We start from the raw sequence: 23,296 nt of genomic DNA, 5'->3' as shown, positions 1-23,296 counted from the left end.
TGTATCAGGAACCACAATAAAAGAGTAAAATTGAGAGTTTAATTATTTACTGGAAACAAGTCAAGAATTTACTACATTCAATGACGACTTGTTAGATCATTATACAAATAAGCTCCCGGGGGTCTGATTTTTGCATTTTTCTTTTAGTTATTTTTTGTTGTTGTTGTTGTTATTTCTGATTATTTTTTGGCATATACAATATGTGCGACACAAGAAGAATAATTTCAATGTGTTGTCCACATGAACACAGAACATTGGAGGTTAGTGAGAAGGAACAGCGTGTATCCTTTGCAGGGGATTAAAAAAAGATTCAAAACAGAGCGTTGTCCATTTTTACGCTCTTGCCTGTAAACGATTCATATTTAACATGCCAAGATTCCAGAATTCCAAGAAAACCAGCCCGCAGCAGCAGTACGATGTACTGTTCCATATGTGCAGCTCTCCCTGAGAGCTTTGTTCGCTCTGCACAGTCTTTTTTTTAATGAAATGTGAAAGGTGTATAAACATTTGCAAACGTTTGCTTAACTGGATGAAAACCAAGATAGTTTGCAAAAGTTTGCGCGCCCTTCCGTTAAGTAGCTCGCTGGTTGAATAAAGATCTTGAATATTTAATCACTGTATTATGAAAAAATGAGAAGTTATGTGAATGGAAAGATCTCCACTTGCTGTCAGTGAATAGAAACATGTTAACCTGTACAGACTTACAATGTCTCATAGCTGAGAGTTTGTGTCCAGTTGTGACAATTGTGCATGAGCTAAATAGTATGGACTCCCTGGACCACAGATCTATTTTACCTGCACTGATACATTGTAACAAACTGTTAGAGCAGGAGAAAGATGCAGCAGCTGATGTGTTTGCTCATGGAGAATTGTCCAGACTGGATACAATGTCAAATCCTCTCAGCTCTGAGTAGTATTCAGTCTGTACAGCTTTTTAGCATGCCATGTCCAGGGAAACATCATGTCTTATACTCTTTTTACATCCAAAACTGCAAAGAAATCTTAAGCAATGGCACAATGTTATGGTAAAAGAACCTTCTGCTGTAGCCCAAGTCGTATGTTTCCCTTATACATACGAGTTCATGGATCCAGTTTGCTCTATCTTCTGAATTCCAACCCATAGAATTCTGAATGCAGCTTTGGATGTGATTGGAGAATAGAACATCATTTACTTACGTTACTTCTAGATCCAGTGATGGAGAGCCGTCCTGCTGTGCTGGGAAACACTAGGATTTGCAGGGCTCAATCAATGATGCAAACTATTCACTTTCAGGATTGGTGGGATGGGGGTCCCAGACGTGTGAGACCATCATCAATCATAAAGCGATTGCATACCCCGGGATGTTGTCACTTTATAAAACATAAATAACTATTTAGGTAAGGAAGCAAATATCCTGCAGCCCGAAAACTGTAGGAAAAGCAGTAGAACTCTGCATTCAGCTTGGGTTGCAACTGGAGTATAAATTGTGATTTACTCATCTCTCCCACTTGGAATTCACAGGTTCTGTGCAGGGACTAAACTGAAGTATCCAGAAACCTGAGTGCTAACAGGAATGCAGCAGAATTTTAAACGCAGCTTTGGATGTGAATAGAGTATAATACACAATTTACTTATATTTAGCCCTGGGCATTAAGTGATTCTTATTGCACAGGATGAGGTTGGGAGTTGATGAATCTGTCGCTTAATGAAGCTCATATGTAAGTGCCATTATGTGATAGCTGCTGTGATGTCTCTCGAATCACACTTGCTTTTGATGGATTGTCTCCTGGGGTATAGATCGCTCAGAAATTTCCTTTACATTTATGTAGGAATGACAAGGAAGAAGACAAAATGGAAGCTGATTGCAGATGCCACAGACATGAGCGGTGCGAGTGCCGCATCTCCCCTGCCGCATCCAATGAGTCCTATACCCTGTGGATGGACATTGTCGGTCCTGACACATCTCTGCACTATCCTCCGCTGCTGCTCAGAGCTGCCACCATTAGTAAGTGACACCTCACAACTAGAAAAATATAGAAAAATGGTAGCCAGTCACATAATAACATACCAGTCAACAATGCTGCGTTTTCAAGGGATTTTCACTTTTTTTTAATGGAGATATGTTAGCAATTAATCACTGAGAATACGGTATATACCGTAGATTTCTACAGTATTTGCTAAATCTATCTATCTATTATCTATCTATCATCTATTATCTATCTATCTATCTATCTATCTATCTATCTATCATCTATCTATTATCTATCTATCTATCTATTATCTATCTATCTATTATCTATCTATCATCTATTATCTATTATCTATCTATCTATTATCTATCTATCATCTATTATCTATCTATCATCTATTATCTATCTATTATCTATCTATCTATCTATCTATCTATCTATCTATCATCTATCTATCTATCTATCTATCTATCTATCTATCTATCTATCTATCATCTATCTATCTATTATCTATCTACAGTTAATGTGAGCTGACCAGCTATAACAAGGTGACCTTTTTCTGATGAACCCCTAACCTTTTCAATCAGATATATCTCTTATAAGACAATCGCCTCCAAATGTACAAGTCATGTAGAGTAGGGTATGTGCACGTTAAGTATTTGGTGCAGAAATTTCTGCAACTCTTGGCAGGAAAGAATCATTGTAAAAAATGTACATTTTTTGCAGTGGTTTTTGCTTGTGTTTTTGGGGCAGATTTTTCCTCACTCATTAGTTTGGGTGAAATCTATAGCAAAAACACTGAAACAATTGACGATATACTGTAAATCTGCAGGTCACAAATAAGCAACGTTTGCGAGAGACCTCAGGATTCTAACTCATTTTGCTCTTATCAGGAAATCCTTGAGGTTTTGTGAGAAATCTGAACTGAAAAAACCGATCACGGATTAGCTGTGGGTTCCCTATTATAAATTCCTATGAGGCTGTCATGCTCAGGTCGGGAGATCAGAGGCCAGTCCATGCATTGTGGTCTGTGATCAGATCGATATCCGCGGACGTCTGCCTCGTTCACATGTCTGTATTTTTTCTCGAACGTGAATGATCTATCTACTAAATATATATAATCTATCCATCTTATATCTCTTATGGATCTCTGATATCTATTTATCAATGTATCTATCTATTATCTATCTCTGATTCTTATTAATGAGAAAAATAACAACTCCATGGGCGCACAACCTTCAGTGATACATGAATTTGCACCTTCTTGGCCTTTGGTGGTGTAGAAATTACATTCCTGGTAATTGTGTTGTCGCCTTCATTCCTGGTGTTCTTTCCTCTAGACTTTGATAAATATTATCATTAGTGATAATTGCCGCTGTCCCTCCAGACTGTCCAGCCTCGTGGACAGACACTTCCCTGGAATCCTAATGGGCTTCATGTAATGAGTTATCTCCTGGAGGTCGGCTCTCATATCTCACCTACTGGCCGCAGATCAATATCCGTGTCAGTGCTCGATGTAAAGCTCCCATCACTTATTTACTGTAAGGGAGTTAGTGTAAGTGAAGCAATATTGTGCACCAGTCCCATCATCTGTCACCCACTTCTATAAGTTAATGGGTGCAGGATTGCAGAGCTGAAGCAATAAAGCTGTGATGGCCATTTAATTCCATAAATTAGTGAAGTGAATACAATGTAAAAGCGATTTATAGAAATACTGATGTTCTATAATAAAACGTCCTGCAACTTTCAAACACACGCGGTGTTTCAATCATTCACCGTTTTTACATTCTGATTGCTGAGAACAATCTTGTTTACAGTCAATGGCTGAAAACCAGTAAAGACCTAATACGTCTCACAGCTGAGGGTTTGTTACATTAGGCTATGTTCCCACAATGAGTTTTTGGTGATTTTGTTACGCTGCCTATTTTTTAAAAAAGAAATGGTGCAGAAAATCTGCCAGATCAAAGACTGACCAAAACCTCATCATGGGACTGTAGTCTTAGCCTTTGCTCTGTGAGCTTAGCAGCAAAGACTGTAGTGAGAGAATCGCAGCACAAGCGCGGAGAAGATGGAGAATTTAATTTCTCCGCTTTCTCCATTGTCTGTGTCCTCGAAAATCAGACTGCACTCATATGACATCTCAATGCAATCAGCTATTTTCCACACACCCATAGACTTTAATGAGTGCGTGGCTTCCAATTTCGGAGTTAAATCCTTTTTTTTTCACAGATTTGGCCAGTGGAAAAAAAATCGATAATCAGCTCTGACCCATTAAATAACATTGGTCCAATAAATACAGTGGTGTGAGCGAGCCCTTAAACTGAGAAACTGTAGGCAGTCGAAGGCGCTGGTGGGAAGGACACCTCATATATTGTAATCCCACTCGTAGGATAGATAGCTTCAGCCCCCGAGACACCTGTAAACCAACCACCATATTCTTATTTTCCACAGTAATGCCAGATCCACCAAATCACCTTCGGACAGAGATAACCAGTGATGGAAAGTTAAAAGTTCTCTGGTCCAGTTTTGCATCCACTTCCCGTAGGCTCCAGTGTCAAGTGAAACATTATCTGAGCACAGCAGAGAAGATCTCACCTCCGGTAAAAAGCTGCATGTCATTACACGATCAGGCTCCAGTAATATGTAGGCACAACTTAATTAAGTCTGTGACCCCATCGCTGAACTCCGTGGGCAATCAGTGGCTTCATTATTATAAGTCTGTGATTCTCGAGAGTCGGAAAAGGGGCGACTTGTAAGGTTTATAATGTGTTTATCTAATGTAAATCAAATGGAACCTTCTGCTAATGAGGAATACATGCTGCACAATGTTGAAGAGATGGGGCAGGGGGTAGCAGAAAGTTCTCCAGACCTCTAGTATGTTGTGTTTTGGCAAACGTTGGTTTGGACCATGGAATTTAAAACTATTTTTTTTACAAAACAGAAGTTGATTTTTTTTTTAATTATTAGTATGAGGGCCTCCTCTACAATAGGATTGTCTAATATCTTCTGTATTAATTAATTAAAAAAATTAATTTCAGCTCTTGCAATTGTCAAAAATAACTTTTCATTTCTATACAGGTTTACGTGTTGGTAGAGAAAACCTATGTCATCTTGGATGTCCCGGAATCCTGCTCACCACTTTTATTTGAGGTGCGATGCAGACGATTCCCTGACCTTGGTGTTTGGAGCAACTGGAGTCTTCCAGTGGCATCATTTAAATCTCAAGGTAACTTGTATAACAAATTAACAAAGAGAAGTGATGGCACAGAATCTCACTTGCCACATTTGTTATAAAAGAACACCATGAAAAAATACAAGATCAATTCTGTTTGTTGATCCATTTGTCTTTAATAATACTAAAATGCTGCCTCTTGTGCAAGAATAAAACTACAATAATACTGCCCCCTATGTACAAGAATATAACTACTATATTACTGCCCCTATGTACCGAATATAACAACTATATTACTGCCCCTATATACAAGAATATAACTACTATAATACTGCCCCTATGTACAAGAATATAACTACTATAATACTGCCCTTATGTACAAGAATATAACTACTGTAATACTGCTCCTATGTACAAGAATATAACTACTATAATACTGCCCCTATATACAAGAATATAACTACTATAATACTGCCCCTATGTACAAGAATATGACTACTATAATACTGCTCCTACGTACAAGAATATAACTACTGTAATACTGCTCCTATGTACAAGAATATAACTACTGTAATACTGCTCCTATGTACAAGAATATAACTACTATAATACTGCTCCTATGTACAAGAATATAAATACTATAATACTGCTCCTATGTACAAGAATATAACTACTATATTACTGCCCCTATGTACAAGAACATAACTACTATAATACTGCTCCCTATGTACAAGAATATACTACTATAATACTGCTCCTATGTACAAGAATATAGCTACTATAATACTGCCCCATGTACAAAAATATAACTACTATAATACTGCCCCTATGTACAAGAATATTACTACTGTAATACTGCTCCTATGTATAAGAATATAACTGCTATAATACTTCCCCCTATGTACAAGAATATAACTACTATAATACTGCCCCTATGTACAAGAATATAACTACTGTAATACTGCTCCTATGTATAAGAATATAACTGCTATAATACTTCCCCCTATGTACAGGAATATAACTACCATAATATTACCCATGTGTATAAGAATACAACTACTATAATACTGCCCCCTGTGTACAAGGATATAATTACTATAACAATACCCATATGTATAATAATATAACTGGTATAATACTGCTCCCATCAAAATAGATGTGGACAGATTGGTCATTTTCATCATTTAGAATTAGATTGTTAATAATAATTACAGTATTATGTCACTTGTGCGGTGTTATTTTCACTCTCTTCTACAGGCGGATATTATTTTCCACAGAGGCTTGTTGTGGACAGCGGATCCAGCGCTTCAGTATTTTGCACGTTCTGTGATAAAAATAAGAAGATTCCATCCAAAGCCATAACGTGGGGTCTGAATCTGGCAGAGCAGTTCTCCTCCAAGTATTATACAGCAGTGAGCGATTACGTTGGAAAAGTCACAATTGACAATCTAAATACGACAACGCCAAAGGGAAAGTTCCAGTATGATGCATTGTATTGCTGCGTCCAGGGCATTGGGTGCCAACCCCGATATGCAGAAATCTTCGTCATAGGTAACAATACTGATATCTGATTTTGATTGTGGGGATGTAGCTAAAGGGGGTGCAGAGGAAGCAGTCATATGCTTGATGCCTGAGGGTGCCTAAGGGTATGTGTCCACGTTCAGGTTTGCTCCAGGCTTTGGTCAGGATTTTATGCAGGTAAAATCCTGACCAAAAATGCACCTGAGGTCACTGGCCGGTCACCTGCGGTGTTCCTGCGTGTTTTGCTCATTGTAGCAACATGCTGCGTTCTGAAAAAACGCAACGCATGTGCGTTTTTGCGGGAAAAACGCTTGCGTTTTTAAATGCACACTGGAGACGGGATTTAATTAAATCACCTCCACTATGCTGTAACATCTGGACGCTGCATTTTTGACGCTGCAGCTCAGCGCTGCGTCAAAAACGCAGCGTTTCCTGAACGTGGACACATACCCTTAAAGGGAGACACCAGGTGGGAGCTTTGTTACATATCCTGAATTGATGCAAGGAACTTCCAGTTATTCCTCTGTACAGGACCTGACATAGCTTATATGGGGGAAATCTAGTTCAGCCAGGGACATTTTCTGCCAGTGGGATAAGGATTTGATGGTGCAGCTTGGTATTTTTTCATCCAATTTGGTTTGAGGAAGATTTATACAATTTACTGCAAAGGAAGCTGCAAATAGAACCCTAAACACATTGTAGCAAACTTGATTTCTGTGGTTATCTTGGTCATTTTTTTTATTTGCACCAGATTTAATAAATCTTCTTTAGGTTAGAATATCCTATAGACAGTAATCTAGATCCAAGGTATTTCTTCTATATATTTTCTTGGGCACACCTGAATGCGATGGAGCTCCTTTTATCTAGGCCAGTGCAATTTCTCTAGAACAGATTGCTCCGTTTGCACAGATAAGCAAGGTGGGGTCTACCTGAACAAAACGCTTAATTTACTCCCTGGAAGAAGAACTTTTGTTCTTGAGTCAAGGTTTGGTTGGTTGTTGAATGGACTGACTTAACATCAGCCATAATCTACAGAGATTGCTTTATTCCTTTAAGCCCCATTTTTGTAACCTTAACGCTGGGGGCTAGAAAGAGTGAGGGCACCTTCTATTTCTAAGGCCTCTTTCACACATCAGTTTTTTGCCATCAGTCACAATCCGTCTTTTTTTAGATAAAAACGGATCAAGCAAATGTTGCTGCTGGATCCGTTTTTTTTTATCACAGACTTGTATTAGGCTACTTTCACACTAGCGTTAACTGCAAACCGTCTCAAAACGTCTTTTTTCAGAAAAAACCCATCCTGCAAAAGTGTTTGCAGGATGCGTTTTTTCCCAATAGACTTGTATTGGCGACGTATTGCGATGGATTGGCATACGTCGTGTACGTCGTACGACGGATGCGTCGAAATTTGGCGACACGTCGTCGGCAAAAAACGTTGATTGTAACGTTTTTTGTCTCCGCCTAAAAAACGTGTCGCGACGCATCCTGCGGCGTACGTCGTTGGCTACAATGGAAGCCTATGAGCGACGGATGCGTCGGGACACGTCGTACGACGCAATGCAGCGCTGCAATACGTTTTTTTACACTGAGCATGCTCAGAAGCTGGATTTTGTTGCCAATTGGCCAGACATCCCCAAATCTATATAAACCTGGCCTGGGCTATGATATCCTATGCTATAGGATCCTATCCTATCATATCCTATCCTATCCTATCACTATGATATCCAGGCGATTCGTCTCAAATATTACGTCATACCAAACTCGCAATCCTCACAAGAACACCTTCCATCGCTGCCACAAAACTAAAACCCACAATGATGGGCTGTAAAAACAGTAACTATATAGTTTTCCATATTTTCCAGTAGCCAATCAAATTTGGGAGCCTCCCATTTTAAAAACGGATCCGTCGGAAAAACGGATGCAACGGATGGTAAAAACGTATGCAACGTATGCAACGCATCCAGTATTTTCGACGGAAACGTTTAGCGGATTTGTGACGGATCCGTCGAAATGCTGTATGCGTTGCACACGTTTTTCACTTTTTTGACGCATCCGTTTTTTCGGCAAAAAAGACGTTTTGAGACGGTTTGCAGTTAACGCTAGTGTGAAAGTAGCCTTAGCAACGGATTGTGACGGATGGCCTTCCGTTTCATCCATCGTTTGACGGATCCGTCGTAAAGTCTTTGTCCATCGGCCATAGACAACGGACATAGTAACGTTTTTTGTGTACGTCGAAAAGTCTGACAGCAACGGATCCTGTGCCGTCCGTCGTTGGCTATAATAGAAGCCTGTGGGCGCAGGATCCGTCGCTGTCCGTCAAAAGACGGAATCCAGCGACGGATTCCATTTTTTTGAAACTGAGCATGCCTGGAAGAAATTCTATTCCTTTAATTTAACCCATTATTCCATTCAGGGAATCTCTCGAGAGAGAGAGAAGAAGAAGAATTCTGTTCCTTTAAATTCTTGTGGCAGCTGCTTCGATGGATCCGTAATAAAAAAAACAGATCCAGTGCATCAGATTTTTACTGTCTGCACAGGATCCGTCTTTTCAACACTTTAACGGATTGTGACTGATTCTAAAAAACTGATGTGTGAAAGAGACCTCACATGTATTCCATATCATTTTGATATTGCCCAAAGAGCCATGATCAAATGGGACACACAATCCTTTACTCATATGTAGAAACTGCTACAGAAAGATAAGCAAGGTCGGCAAAGAATTCTCAGGTGTATCATAACTATGATGCTAAATCTGTACCGTGTGTCATTTAGAACACTAGTGTCTTTATATGTGGCAGAAAAGCATCTACACAACCTCAGGCACCAGGACCCGGCGTGACTGCCATCTCCACACCCCATATGGCCTCCTCTCTTTGCATGTATAGTAATTCTATTTTATCTATTTCATCATTACATAGACACTAATATCAGCATTACGTGTGAAACCAATGGAGAAATGACAGTTATGACCTGCAGGTGGATGCCCAAGCAAGTCATCCCCCTAAAAGACATCACCTTGACATTCCGATATTATGAGTAAGTGTTAGCCTGTGTTCTATGGATACAAAGAGATGGAACTACTGCCATCCTGTGGTTTACTATGAGTATAGCACAACTGCTTTCCATTGCTTCTCTACTGCACTGGACATGTGTGATAGAAAAGTATTAGTCCGGGAGACACCAGACACACAAGTATCAGGCCATGAGACACCAGACGCACAAGTATTAGTCCGGGAGACACCAGGAACACAAGTATTAGCCCAGGAGACACCAGACACACAAGTATTAGTCCGGGAGACACCAGGGACACAAGTATTAGCCCAAGAACACCAGGGACACATGTATTAGCCCAGGAGACACCAGACACACAAGTATCAGGCCATGAGACACCAGACGCACAAGTATTAGTCCGGGAGACACCAGGAACACAAGTATTAGCCCAGGAGACACCAGACACACAAGTATTAGTCCGGGAGACACCAGACACAAGTATTAGCCCGGGAGACACCAGACACACAAGTATTAGCCCAGGAGACACCAGACACACAAGTATCAGGCCATGAGACACCAGACGCACAAGTATTAGTCCGGGAGACACCAGACACAAGTATTAGTCCAGAAGACATCGTGGACACAAGTATTAGCCCAGGAGACTCCAGGGACAGAAGTATTAACCCAGGAGACACTAGGGGAATACACATTAACCCACAGAACACCAGGAATACTAGCATTAACCTACAAGGCTCCTGTAAATATATAGCAATTCGTTATGCTCTAGGGAGAACTCAGTAATAACATTAACCCTTTAGACACCAGGGATACATGTATTAATCTATTCGACATTAGGGACACTTGTATAAATTTCAGTAGGCAATTGAGATGAAAAGAAAATGAACTTACCAACTTTTCATGTCTCCAATATGCCCCCTCCCTGCATAATAACATGAGACTATACTTTAACATTACTACTTCTGTTCTGTTGTTATTATTATTACTATTACAACTATTAGTTTCTGGATTAATTCTTCCAGCACTACTAGTACTATTATTAATACTGACACTACTCATATTACTATTATTGCCATAATCACTATTCCTTATAATGACAATTATGCTAGTATTATAACCTCCTTTTACACAGCTGGCAGCTGTAGAGCGGCACGTGGCATTTCCGTGGCTCCAAACTACAGAATATTTTGCCATATGGTGCTCTATATTATAGACTTACTCTCCCAGAAACAATGCTGCCAACAAAAAATAAAGCTGAAATATCATTCCACCGAGCTGCAACACGTTTGTGTTCATGAAGGGTAAAACTGTTACTACGACCCTTCCTGTTATTATTATTCCTGCAGAGGATGGTACTTTGAACAAGTTGGTGACTTGTAAATTGCATTATGTTATTTTTTTTTTTAAGGGAGATAAACTATTCATTTGAGACAGATATAAAATATGACGCTTCCGCTATGAAGATCTGTGAGATGCAGCCGGACGGCTCCTATAAATGCATTTTCAATAAAATCAAGATCATATCCAGTTATAACATGTGGATAGAAATACAACACCCATCCGGCACCCTGCGATCCCCTCCTGTGTCTCTGAGGCCCATTGATATTGGTAAGAAGCATGCTAAATTGCATAGTTGTCTGTATCATATGGAGACGGCCATATTGCATCACGTTCCAAGGTGATATAACGAAGAACCCCCCAAAATGCTCTAGACCCGATTCATCTCTTGCTATTTGTTTAAGCTACTTTTTTTTGCCTTGCGGTATTCGCTAGTGTTTTTTGCACCAAATTCTTAAAAATAGTTCACGTGGTTCATGAATTGGGACAAAATTCAAAAAATGCGTTTTATTTTGCGATTTCTCAGCACCAAAAGTCATAAATCCATTAAAAATTCTCAAAAATGCGCCATACCAAAAACTACTCCAGAAACCTTACTCCAGGGGAGGACTGGAGTGAAATGCACCATAGAGAGCAAAGAGGTAAAAATTGCATTTCGTGAATCTGTGTGGACAAGAAAGTTGTTGAGGAAAAATTAAAGAAAGACTTAAAGACGACCTGTCAACACGACAATCCTGCTATTGCACCAAAACTTCTAATGTGAATAAAACAAGAACTGGGATATGGATTTTTTCAGCACAGGTATCCATTAAATCGGTATAACAGCGCCATTATGGCCATACCTTTACTTTAACAGGTTAAATCGTGATGACAGATTCTGTTTAAGAAGAGACAACTTAAAAAGTGACGTAAAATGTATAGAGAATAAGGTGCCAATACTAAAGACACTAAAAAGGAGCAAATCAGCCCAGAAAAATGGAGAAACAGCAATGATGAATCAGGGCCTCTGTGCCGAATTATCAGATACCGCATCATAAATAAGAATTGTTCATCCATGTCTATTTGTCGCCACCTGCAGGTAGAGGGTAGGATTCACACATCTCTGACAGATGAGGATAGTCTGTGACAGTAGTGCTATGTGATATATAGCTGCAGCAGATCATCAAAATACACACATCAGCTCTGGCAAAATATCATAATTCACACCTCAGGTGCTGCAAATCCTCATGATACACTCTTCAACTGCTGTAGAATCTTGTGATGCATACCTCACCTGCTGCAGAACCTCATGATACAGAGATACACACCTTAATTTTTGCAGAACATCCTTCAGAACATTATAATATACATTGCACATGCTAAAGAACATCATAATACCTTTAGCTGCTGCACAGATTTACTTTATACACATCAGCTGCTGCGGAACATCATAATACACACCTCAGCTGCTATAAAACATCCATAATACATGCCAAACTTGCTGCAGAACCTCATAATACACACCTCAGCTGCTGCAGAACCTCAGATGCTGCAAAACATCATACACACCTCAGCTGCAGCAAAACATAATACTTCAGCTGCTGTAGAACCTCATTACATCATTACATACACCTCAGCTGCTGCAGAACTGCAGTACACACAACTCAACTGCTGCAGAACATTACACTTCAGCTGCTGCAGAGCCTCATTATACGAATATATTAGCGCTATATAAGGGCTCTTTCACACGTCCTGATATTTCCGGTACCGGAAAAAAACGGTACCGGAGATATCCGTGTCCGTATGTCCGTGTGCTCAAGTGGCACATACGTGCGGCATCCGTGTGCCGCCCGTGTGCCGCCTGAGGACCACACGGACCGTGCAGGAGAGACAGCGCTACACTAAGCGCTGTCCCCCCCGCATGTGGTGCTGAAGGCAGAATTCATCTCTTCTCCCCCAGCGTTCGTTGGAGAGAAGAGATGAAAGATCTTTTTTTTTTTTTTTCAGTGCGCCGCCTGGCCCCTTGCTGCAGAAATACTCACCCGGCCAGCTCCTGCGATGTCTCCTCTGTCCTCTCAGCGCCGGCAGCTTCTCCTGTGTGAGCGGTCACGTGGGAGCGCTCATTACAGTCAGTGAATATTCCCTGACTGTAATGAGCGGTACCACGTGACCGCTCACACAGGAGAAGCTGCCAGCGCGGAGAGGACAGAGGAGACATCGCGGGAGCTAGGTGAGTATTTCTGCGGCAAGGGACCAGGCGGCGCACTGAGGGGGGGGGGACACATGAAAACTTTATTTTTCACAAAAAAAAAAAAAACTTGATCTTTCATCTCTTCTCTCCGGAGGGGGAGAAGAGATGAATTCCGCCTTCAGCACCACAGCGGGGGGACAGCGCTTAGTGTAGCGCTGTCTCTCCTGCGGGCGGTACGTGCACACGGAGGAGAGTGCACACTGTTCTCCGTGTGCACGTGTGCTGTCCGTATTGTGGTCCGTGCTGCCGGTGGAAAACGGACATGTCGACGTGTTTTCAGCACGGACATACGGTCCGTGTGAAAACACGCACATGTGCATAGACCCATTCATTTAAATGGGTCTACGTGTGTCAGTGTCTCCGGTACGTGAGAAAACTGTCACTACACGTACCGGAGACACTGACGTGTGAAAGAGGCCTAAATAAAATTATTATTATTATACACACCTCAGCTGCTGCAGAACCTCATGATACACGCATCAGCTGCTGCAGAACTGCACAATATTCATAAAGTAATTAGAATGTTCAATGATGTGCAATAATTCTGTAGAGATTGTTTCCTCTCCTCTGTATATAGTGAAGCCGTATGCTCCACGGATGGTGCAGGCTGAGATGATGGCGGACACTGAACATGCCATGAGACATTTACACGTGAGCTGGGGACGGCCGAGGTTTGTGGTGGAGGACATCTCTTACCAGCTCCGGTATCGGCTACAAGGTCGGGAGGCAGAATGGCAGGTACCCAGTCCCTGAACTACTGATAGTCATTACTAGAAAAAAGCACAAGCGAACCTCCATAAAACCCAACACAGTAATAAAGAAAGTCATTTCAGCGAAAAGGTTCCAAAAATATCAATATTTGGCAAAATTAATAATAACCAAGAGCTAAAGGATTTTATGGTAATTAAAAATTGTAGCTGATGGTAACAAATATGAGAGAACAAAGTTCTGCTGAGGCCAGTGACTGACCGCAGCGGTCACTTGTCATCACTGCAGGAGATGTCACCAAGACTGACCCCCTCTAATGATGGCCACCAGTAACCTGAGTTATATCATTTAGCTCTATGTCTATACATGGGATGTGAAGTTCTGCCTAAAAATAACATTTTAGACCTATATAGATAAAAATACAAATTGTTGGAACAGAGTGTTGTTAAGGTTATTGTCATAATTGGACAAGCTATTTATATGTATTGAAAATGTACACTGGAAATAAAATGTTTACACACCCCTGTTAAAATGCCAAGTTTTTACCATTCTAAAATGAAGAATCATTTCAGAACTTTTTCTGCCTTTAATGTCGCCCATAATCTGTACAAATCCATTTGGGAAGCAAACTAAAATAATTTGGAGGGGGAAAATAAAAATAACAAAACTAAGATGATCTGATTGCATAAGTGTGAACATCCTCATACAATTAGTTGTGTTTAGAAATAGCCAATCACAAATACATTCATGTTACATAGTAGTCAGTACTCAGCTGCCATAATTTACAAGGATTCTGACTCCATATAAAGTTTTCCTGTTTTATGAAGATCTTCCTGGAATAGCCTTCCATTTTGCAGCATAAGCCATGGTCCGTAAACAGCCTACAAAACAGCAAAGGGATCTCATTGTTGAAAGATATCAGTCAGGAGAAGGTTACAAAAAAAACTTTCAAGGCATTAGATGTACCATGGAGAACTGTGAAGACATCGCTGTGGAACACTGTGAAGACGTCATCAAGATGTGGCTTCAATTTGGAACAACAGTGACATTACCTAGAACTGGATGTCTCTCTAAAATTGATGAAAAGACAAGAAGAAAATTGGTCCGGGTGGTTACCAAGAGGTTGACAACAACATTAAAGGAGATGCAGGAGTTTCTGGCAAGTACTGATTGTGTCCTGCATCTGACAACAATCTCCCGTATTCTTCATCTGTGTGGCCCATAGAGTATAGTGGCAAGATGGAAGCCTTTACTAACAAAGAAAAACAACCAGGCCTAGCTATGTTTTGCCAAAAACTACATCAAATCTGCCAAAAGCATGTGGGATACTGTGTTATATCTGATTAAACCAAAGTGGAACTTTTGGCTCCAATTCCAAAAGTTATGCTTGGTGCAATGTTAAAACCGCACATCATAAAAAAAAAAAAAATCATACCCACAGTGAGGCATGGTGGCGGAAGCATTGTACTTTGCGGTTATGTTTCGGCAACTGGAACTGGGGCTTTGGTCAAGGAGGAGCGAATTATGAAAAGTTCCAAATATCAGTCAATATTGCAACAAATCATTCCGGTCTTTGCAAAAAAAAACTGACGATGAAGAGAAATTTCACCTTTCAGCACAACAGTGAACCTAAGAACCTTAAAATCCACGAAAGAATGGCTTCACCAAAGAACACAGATATGGAATGGCCCAGCCTGAGCCTAGACCTGAATCCAACTGAAAATCTGTGAGTAACATGAAGAGGGTGCTGTACAGAGGAGATATCCTCACAACCCTTTCAGATTTGGAAGCACTGCAAGGAAGAGCGGGCAAAGATCACCAATTCTAGATGTTCCACGTGATAGACTTCTACCCAAAATACTGAATGGTGTCATAAATTTGAAAGGTTCTTCAATAAAGTATTGATGGGAGTACATATTTATGCAACCACATTATTTAGTTATTTTTCCTCATCCACCCGAAAAGATTTTGGTTTACTTTTCAACTGAATTGTACAGATTATGATTGAAATTAAAGGTGGAAACAGTCCTGAAATGATTGTTGTTGGTAGGATTTAAAAAAATTTTTTTTCAAAAACTTGGTATTTTATCAGGGGTGTGTAGACTATTTACATCCACTGTATTTAGGAAATGTACATAACAAAGCCTCAAACGTCTGCCTTCTCAGGTTATAGACATTTACAGAAATGAATCTGCAACCATATTTCAAGTAGATGTCTGCCAGGCTTACACCATTCAGGTCCGATGCCAAGTGGTTAATTTATCTGACATCTGGAGTAATTGGACCAATCCTCTTGATACAGTCGTCAAAGACATCAAAGGTTAGAATATTCATTCAATCAAAACGTGGATGAGTTGTGATGTCATGAATTGTATGATGAAACATCTTATGTGATATGTCCTGTGTAATGATGTCATTTCCTCCCTGATGTAACATCTTACGTGATGTCACGTCATTTTTTGTGTGATTTCATTTCTTGTGTGATGTCATGTCATTTTTTGTGTGATGTAACATCTTGTGTAACGTCATGTCCTGTGTGATGTCATACACTGTGTGATGTAATGTCTTGTGTGATGTCACATCCTGTGCGGTATAATGTCGTGTGATTTCATTTCTTGTGTGATGTCATGTCATTTTTTGTGTGATGTAACATCTTGTGTAATGTCATGTCCTGTGTGATGTCATACACTGTGTGATGTAATGTCTTGTGTGATGTCATGTCCTGTGTGATGTAACATCCTGTGCGGTATAATGTCGTGTGATGTCATTTCTTGTGTGATGTGATGTAATTTCTTATATGATTTAGCGTCCTGTGTGATATAATGCCTTGTGTTATGTCATGTCTTGTGTAATGTTGTGTCCTGTGCTATATTATTTCTTGGGTGATATCATGTTCTGTATGATGAAACATCTTAACATCTTATGTGATATGTCCTGTGTTATGTCATTTCCACCCTGATGTAACATCTTGTGTAATGTCATGTCATTTCCTGTGTGTTTTAATATCTTGTGTAATGTTGTGTCCTGTGTGATGTCACACACTGTATAGTGTTTAATATCTTCTGTGATGTCAAGTCCAGTGTGATGTAACATCCTGTGTGGTATGATGTCTTGTGTGATGTCATTTTTCTGAGTGATGTGATATCATTTCTTATGTGCTGTCATGTCTTGTGTGATGTAACTTCTCGTGTAATGTTGTGCCCTGTGTTATATTATTTCTTGGGTGATGTCATGTTCTGTATGATGCCATGCCCCTTTGATATTATCATGTCTTATGAACGCATGTATTAAGTGATGTCATGTCTTGTGTGATGACTTTTTATGAGATATCACATCTTAATTTGATGTTCTACAGAACCTTCGAGTGGTCCAGAATTTTGGAGAATTACGACAAAAAAAAACATTCAGAAGGGAGACAACATTACATTGGTTTGGAAGGTAAATAACACGAGTGTTTGGAAAAATGTATTCAACCCCTTCATCCCCATATCCACACCTACTACTTACACAGTGCATGCCAGTAGGCCTGCAGCACTAATTCCCTGGTTAGGAATCAACTCCAACCCAGACCATGAAAAGGGGTGGTCCGGATCTGAGACATTGATGAATTATCCATAGCATAGGACATCAGTATCCGATCGCTGAGGGTCAGAGCTGCTATATCCAAATACGACCACTGTGAGTTTAAGTTTGAGGCCGGGGTCACACTACTGTAGAATACGGATGAGTGCTATGCGAGTAAACATCGCATAGCACTTGGACCAGTGTTATTCTAAGGGGCAGCTCACATCACCGTATTTTTTCTCAGGCGTATTCGACATGCGTATAAAACAGCAGCATGCTGTGAGACTCGCTAATGCAAGCCTATAGGTGAGAGGAAAACTCAGACACCACACAGACCATTCGTCTAGCTTGCGAGAAATACGCACACATTTTCCTCATTTCAGCCCGTTGAGCTATTAAATTCAATGGGGAAAAGCAGTGAGAAATGTAAAGCCATACGCATGTCATACGGATGTCATATGGATACATAGGTGCGAGAACATCGCATCATCACATTGCAAACACATTATACACAAATGAATAAATGGAGAACACTTCTGCGACTCTCGGCAGGGAGACTCGGACCGATTTTCTATACATTTAGTGTGACGCCGGCCTAAAGGGGGTATCCGGGACTTTACAAAAATAAAAAGTATCTAAGCACTAACAGGCAGGTAATTGCAACTTACCTGCCTGTTATGCACGGCGACGTTTTCCTCAACATAGTGCAATCACAGATGCTCCTGCCAGAGTTTCAGCTGCCTCTGCTGACTCGAGGAGGCGGGACATCAAAGGTCATTCTGATTGACAGCTGGATTCCTGCTGCCTACCTGGGGGAGTGGGCTGTCAATCAAAATAACATCAGAAGTCCCTCCCCGTTGCGCCAGCAGAAGCAGCTGATCCTCCGGCAGGAGCGGTCTGTGACTGATCGTGCCAGAGATGAACTGCGTTGTACACAACAGGCAGATAAGTTGCAATTACCTGCCTGTTAGTGCTTGTATACGTTTTTTGTAAAGTCCCGGATACCTCCTTTAATGAGGGGAATCAAGAATTTTGAGAGTCTGATCTGTGTCTCTTCATACATAATAGATAACTTTTTTTTGCTTTATTTGTAGCCATTACAGAAGGCCCAGTCACTGTGTAGCATTCGTGGCTATGAACTTGTACAGCAAGTATCCAATATCATCAGCTGGTCCACGTATGTGGGCAATGTCACCAACTATACCCTGACCCTGCAGCACAGTGCCGTCACACTGACGGTGCGAGCTGTCAACTCTCTGGGGCATTCAAAGATGAACCACAATTTAACGCTGTCAGAAGACGTGAGCAAAGGTAACAAATCGTAAGGAAACTTGCACTCATAATAAATTTGTGATATGTCTTATTCCGATATTATTTATGTAGCTTACATATAATTCCACAGCGCTTTACAGACATCATTATCACTGTCCCCATTGGGACTCACAATCTAAACTTCCTATCAGTTTGTCTTTAAAGTGTGTTTTATTAGTCTACTATTCTATACATATTATCATCAATACATAATATAAACATTATTCGCTTATTATCAGCATATTATTATTGTATTACATGTATATTAGACTGTTATCAGTCTATTATAGTATATTATAAGCGAATAATTTTTCTGTTACTATACAATTATCAGGATATTTTATCCATATTACTCATCAATTATTATGTGTGTATTACCTGTCTATTATATTATTAATACTCTAAATGTATACATTAGTGTGCTATATTAGCTGTTATTATATGTGTATTATTAGTCTATTGTAGGTATATTTTTTCAGTTATTTCAGATGCATTATGAGTCTGATTTACTTATATCATTAGTTTACAGTAAGCGTTGTATCAATCTGTTATTAGTAAATTAATATATTATCAGTTTATTTTAGGTATATTTTTAGTCTGTTATTATATAGCTATTATCAATCTAATACACAGATGTGTCATTCCTTAAAGGGATTGTCTAGAGAAAACGACTTCTCGCTTATCTACAGAAATGATAGTAAATCATTGATTGGTGGGGTCTGACTGCAAGGACCCTTACCTATCGGGAGACTGGGGCATTTTTATCCTCATTATACAATGGAGCGGCATTGCACATACTCGACCGCTGCTCTATTCATTCCCTATGTGGCTGCTGAGCGCTGCCCTCAGCATTTATTGTCAGCCTCATAGAGAATAAATGGAGAGGTAGTTGGGCATCCGACCTGTCTCTCTATTTATCAACGGTGTAAAGTGTCCCATTGGGGAAAAAAAATTCCCTGTTTTGCAAATTGGCCCCAGTGGTTGGACCCCCAATGATCAGTAAGTTATTACCTTCCCTGTGGACTTACCCTATTCTTTCGCCGAACAACCCCTTTAACTTGTTTCCACATTTGACATATCCCAATATGTATGACACAAGATGTTAAGTGAACATGAAAATAAAGTATATATCATCAGATGACCAAACGTCAACCATAGAATCCTATGTAAAAAAATAAAAATAAAAATGCATACATTAATGTCATTACTAATTAATGTATTAGTGTATGGTGCAAGATTATGTTGAATTGCTTATTATAATGCATTATTTGTTATTTCATATGTATTATTAGTTTACTTTGCATACATAACGATTGATTGTAGATTGTAAGCTCTCACGAGCAGGGTCGTCTTATTTTGCTTTAATTATTGTATTGCTAACGTTGTTGCTTATGACTGTTGTGTTTGAAACTGTTAAGCTGTAAAGCGCTGCGGAATATGTATAAATATATAAATAAAGATTATTATTATTATTATTTATACGGAAGGGTTAAGAGACAAAAGTTGTTCTTCCTTATTGATCTTTTCACATTTATTTGTGACACACATTGAACTGGGGAAAGATCATGCAGGATTAATAATACAATTAATATACAATAATTAATGTAATTATTTTATATATATATATCCAGCTTTTCATCAGACGTGTTTTAACCCTTTCAGTGACGGCAGTGCAATCGTTGAACATCTACTCCCAAAATAGTACGGTACTTGCAGTGTGGAGCGTGTCTCCAGTCCCATACAATCTTTTGGGGTTTGTACTGGAATGGAAAAACCTGAGAGTAAGGTCCCGAGTCCGCTGGACGTATATTCCACCCAATGTCTACAGATATTACATTGAAGGTGAGTGCAGTCATAAAGGCTTGAATAACTCTAGGTTAGGGCTCTTTCACACGTCCTGATATTTCCGGTACCGGGAAAAACCGGTACCGGAGATATCCGTGTCCGTATGTCCGTGTGCTCAAGTGGCACATACGTGCGGCATCCGTGTGCCGCCCGTGTGCCCCCTGAGGACCACACGGACCGTGCAGGAGAGACAGCGCTACACTAAGCGCTGTCCCCCCCGCATGTGGTGCTGAAGGCAGAATTCATCTCTTCTTCCCCGCCGGAGAGAAGAGATGAAAGATCTTTTTTTTTTTTTTCTGGGGGGGGGGGTGAAAAATAAAGTTTGCATGTGCCCCCGCGTCCCCCCCCCCCCCAGTGCGCCGCCTGGCCTCTTGCCGCAGAAATACTCACCCGGCCAGCTCCTGCGATGTCTCCTGTGTCCTCTCCGCGCTGCCAGCTTCTCCTGTGTGAGCGGTCACGTGGTTACAGTCAGTGAATAATCCCTGACTGTAATGAGCGGTCCCACGTGACCGCTCACACAGGAGAAGCTGGCAGCGCGGAGAGGACACAGGAGACATCGCAGGAGCTGGCCGGGTGAGTATTTCTGCGGCAAGAGGCCAGGCGGCGCACTGGGGGGGGGGGGGACGCGGGGGCACATGCAAACTTTATTTTTCAAACCCCCCCCCCCCCCAAAAAAAAAAAAAAAAAAAAAACAAGAAAAAAAAACTCATTTCCTCTCTCCGGCGGGGAAGAAGAGATGAATTCCGCCTTCAGCACCACACGCGGGGGGGGACAGCGCTTAGTGTAGCGCTGTCTCTCCTGCGGGCGGTACGTGCACACGGAGGAGAGTGCACACTGTTCTCCGTGTGCACGTGTGCTGTCCGTATTGTGGTCCGTGCTGCCGGTGGAAAACGGACATGTCGACGTGTTTTCAGCACGGACATACGGGCCGCACATGTGCATAGACCCATTCATTTGAATGGGTCTACGTGTGTCAGTGTCTCCGGTACGTGAGAAAACTGTCACTACACGTACCGGAGACACTGACGTGTGAAAGAGGCCTTATATGTATAATAGCCTGCGATCAGCTGTTATCACCATGGGAATTCATTGCTGCAGGAGAAATACATAAAACCTATTTATACCAATATGTATGGGATAACATAATGTGGAGATGAAACAGGCCTCCCAGCTTAGGGATATCATATCATATATCATAGGTAGTGTTGAGCGAATAGTGAAATATTCAGATTTGGGAAAATCGGCACAAATAATTTCTAATATCCGTGTATTCGTACCAAATAATGAATCCAATGTTAGTCAATGGGAAAGCCGAATATTTTTCTGCTGGACCCAACAAACAGGTCTGGGAGCATGATAAAAAAGCTAAAATGGATAGAAAAGAGCTAAAACTAAATGGTAATAGCATGGAGAAGATGCCTGCATGCCTTTCTGACTGACATATGGTATCTGTGAATAATGTTGTCAGACTATTGCGCCGGTTTTACAGATTTTTAAAAAGACCTACCAAACCAAACCAAAATAAATTTTAAAGGGGAAAAATGCTAAGAAACATTTATTCCTTCAGAAAAATAAAAATTAATGAAAAAAATGTATACCTCCCCTTTAGCATATGTTCACACGGAGCGTTTTGGCTTTATTTTTTTCTTATAAACCACCGGGCCATTCTCTGTTTTTGTTTTTGCTCCCTTCTTCCCAGAGCCATAACAAACTGGACGTGGTTGCTGACTGTTGTGTCCAGGACTGGACTGGCCATTGGGCACTTCTGGCAAATGCCAGAAGGGCCGGTGCCAGGAGTGGGCTGCTGCCGATATCAGCGGCGCTAGGGCAGACTCCCCCCCCCCCCCCCCCCAGCGCCTACTCACCCCCCAATCGCCCACCCCGCCCCGCATTCAACTATACTGGCATCTATGACGCCGGTACAGTTGAATGCAATGATGGAGGAGAGCGTCCGCTGTCGCTCCCTCTCCCATCATTCCCCGCTCTTCCTCGCGCTGACACTGCGGGTGCGCGATGACGTCATATCATCGTGCACCTGCTGTGTGGCCGGGCAGACTGCAGCTGCTGAGACTGGAGCCAGGAGCAGCACGGGGCACGAGGAGAGGTGAGGAGAGTGGTTTTTTTAATATATCAGTGAGTGATAACTGGATTGTGGGGCAATTCGGGGGGCTGTATTACATTCTATGGGGGCTGTGCTGCCTTACATTCTATGGGGGCTGGCTGCATTACATTCTATGGGGGCTGTGCTGTATTACATTCTATGGGGGCTGTGCTGTATTACATTCTATGGGGGCTGTGCTGTATTACATTCTATGGGGGCTGTGCTGTATTACATTCTATGGGGGCTGTGCTGCATTACATTCTATGGGGGCTGGCTGTATTACATTCTATGGGGGCTGTGTTGTATTACATTCTATGGGGCTGTGCTGCATTACATTCTATGGGGCTGTGCTGTATTACATTCTATGGGGGGCTTCATTACATTCTATAGGGGCTGTGCTGCATTACATTCTATGGGGGCTGTGCTGTATTACATTCTATGGGGGCTGGCTGCATTACATTCTATGGGGGCTGTGCTGCATTACATTCTATGGGGCTGTGCTGCATTACATTCTATGGGGGCTGTGCTGCATTACATTTTATGGGGG

At 41.1% G+C, this 23,296-nt stretch overlaps 1 protein-coding gene across 2 annotated transcripts in view; it reads left to right on the top strand.

Annotated features, from left to right (window-relative positions):
• The window catches only part of LEPR (leptin receptor), a 115,833-nt gene that overhangs the window by 80,442 nt on the left and 12,095 nt on the right, over positions 1–23,296 (top strand). For both annotated transcript variants that reach the window (XM_077278208.1, XM_077278206.1), the window contains exons 5-15: positions 1,810–1,985; positions 4,402–4,550; positions 5,029–5,176; positions 6,380–6,673; positions 9,562–9,679; positions 11,061–11,260; positions 13,798–13,958; positions 16,095–16,248; positions 17,284–17,366; positions 18,587–18,803; positions 20,466–20,645. In XM_077278208.1, the coding sequence (XP_077134323.1) occupies positions 1,810–1,985; positions 4,402–4,550; positions 5,029–5,176; positions 6,380–6,673; positions 9,562–9,679; positions 11,061–11,260; positions 13,798–13,958; positions 16,095–16,248; positions 17,284–17,366; positions 18,587–18,803; positions 20,466–20,645 (1,880 nt within the window). The remainder of the gene's footprint in view (positions 1–1,809; positions 1,986–4,401; positions 4,551–5,028; positions 5,177–6,379; positions 6,674–9,561; positions 9,680–11,060; positions 11,261–13,797; positions 13,959–16,094; positions 16,249–17,283; positions 17,367–18,586; positions 18,804–20,465; positions 20,646–23,296) is intronic.

This window comes from Ranitomeya variabilis, chromosome 8, assembly GCF_051348905.1.
Source record: "Ranitomeya variabilis isolate aRanVar5 chromosome 8, aRanVar5.hap1, whole genome shotgun sequence".
NCBI lineage: Eukaryota > Metazoa > Chordata > Amphibia > Anura > Dendrobatidae > Ranitomeya > Ranitomeya variabilis.
The sequence above is the reverse complement of the archived record's forward strand: the minus strand, read 5'-3'. Positions and strand labels throughout refer to the sequence as shown.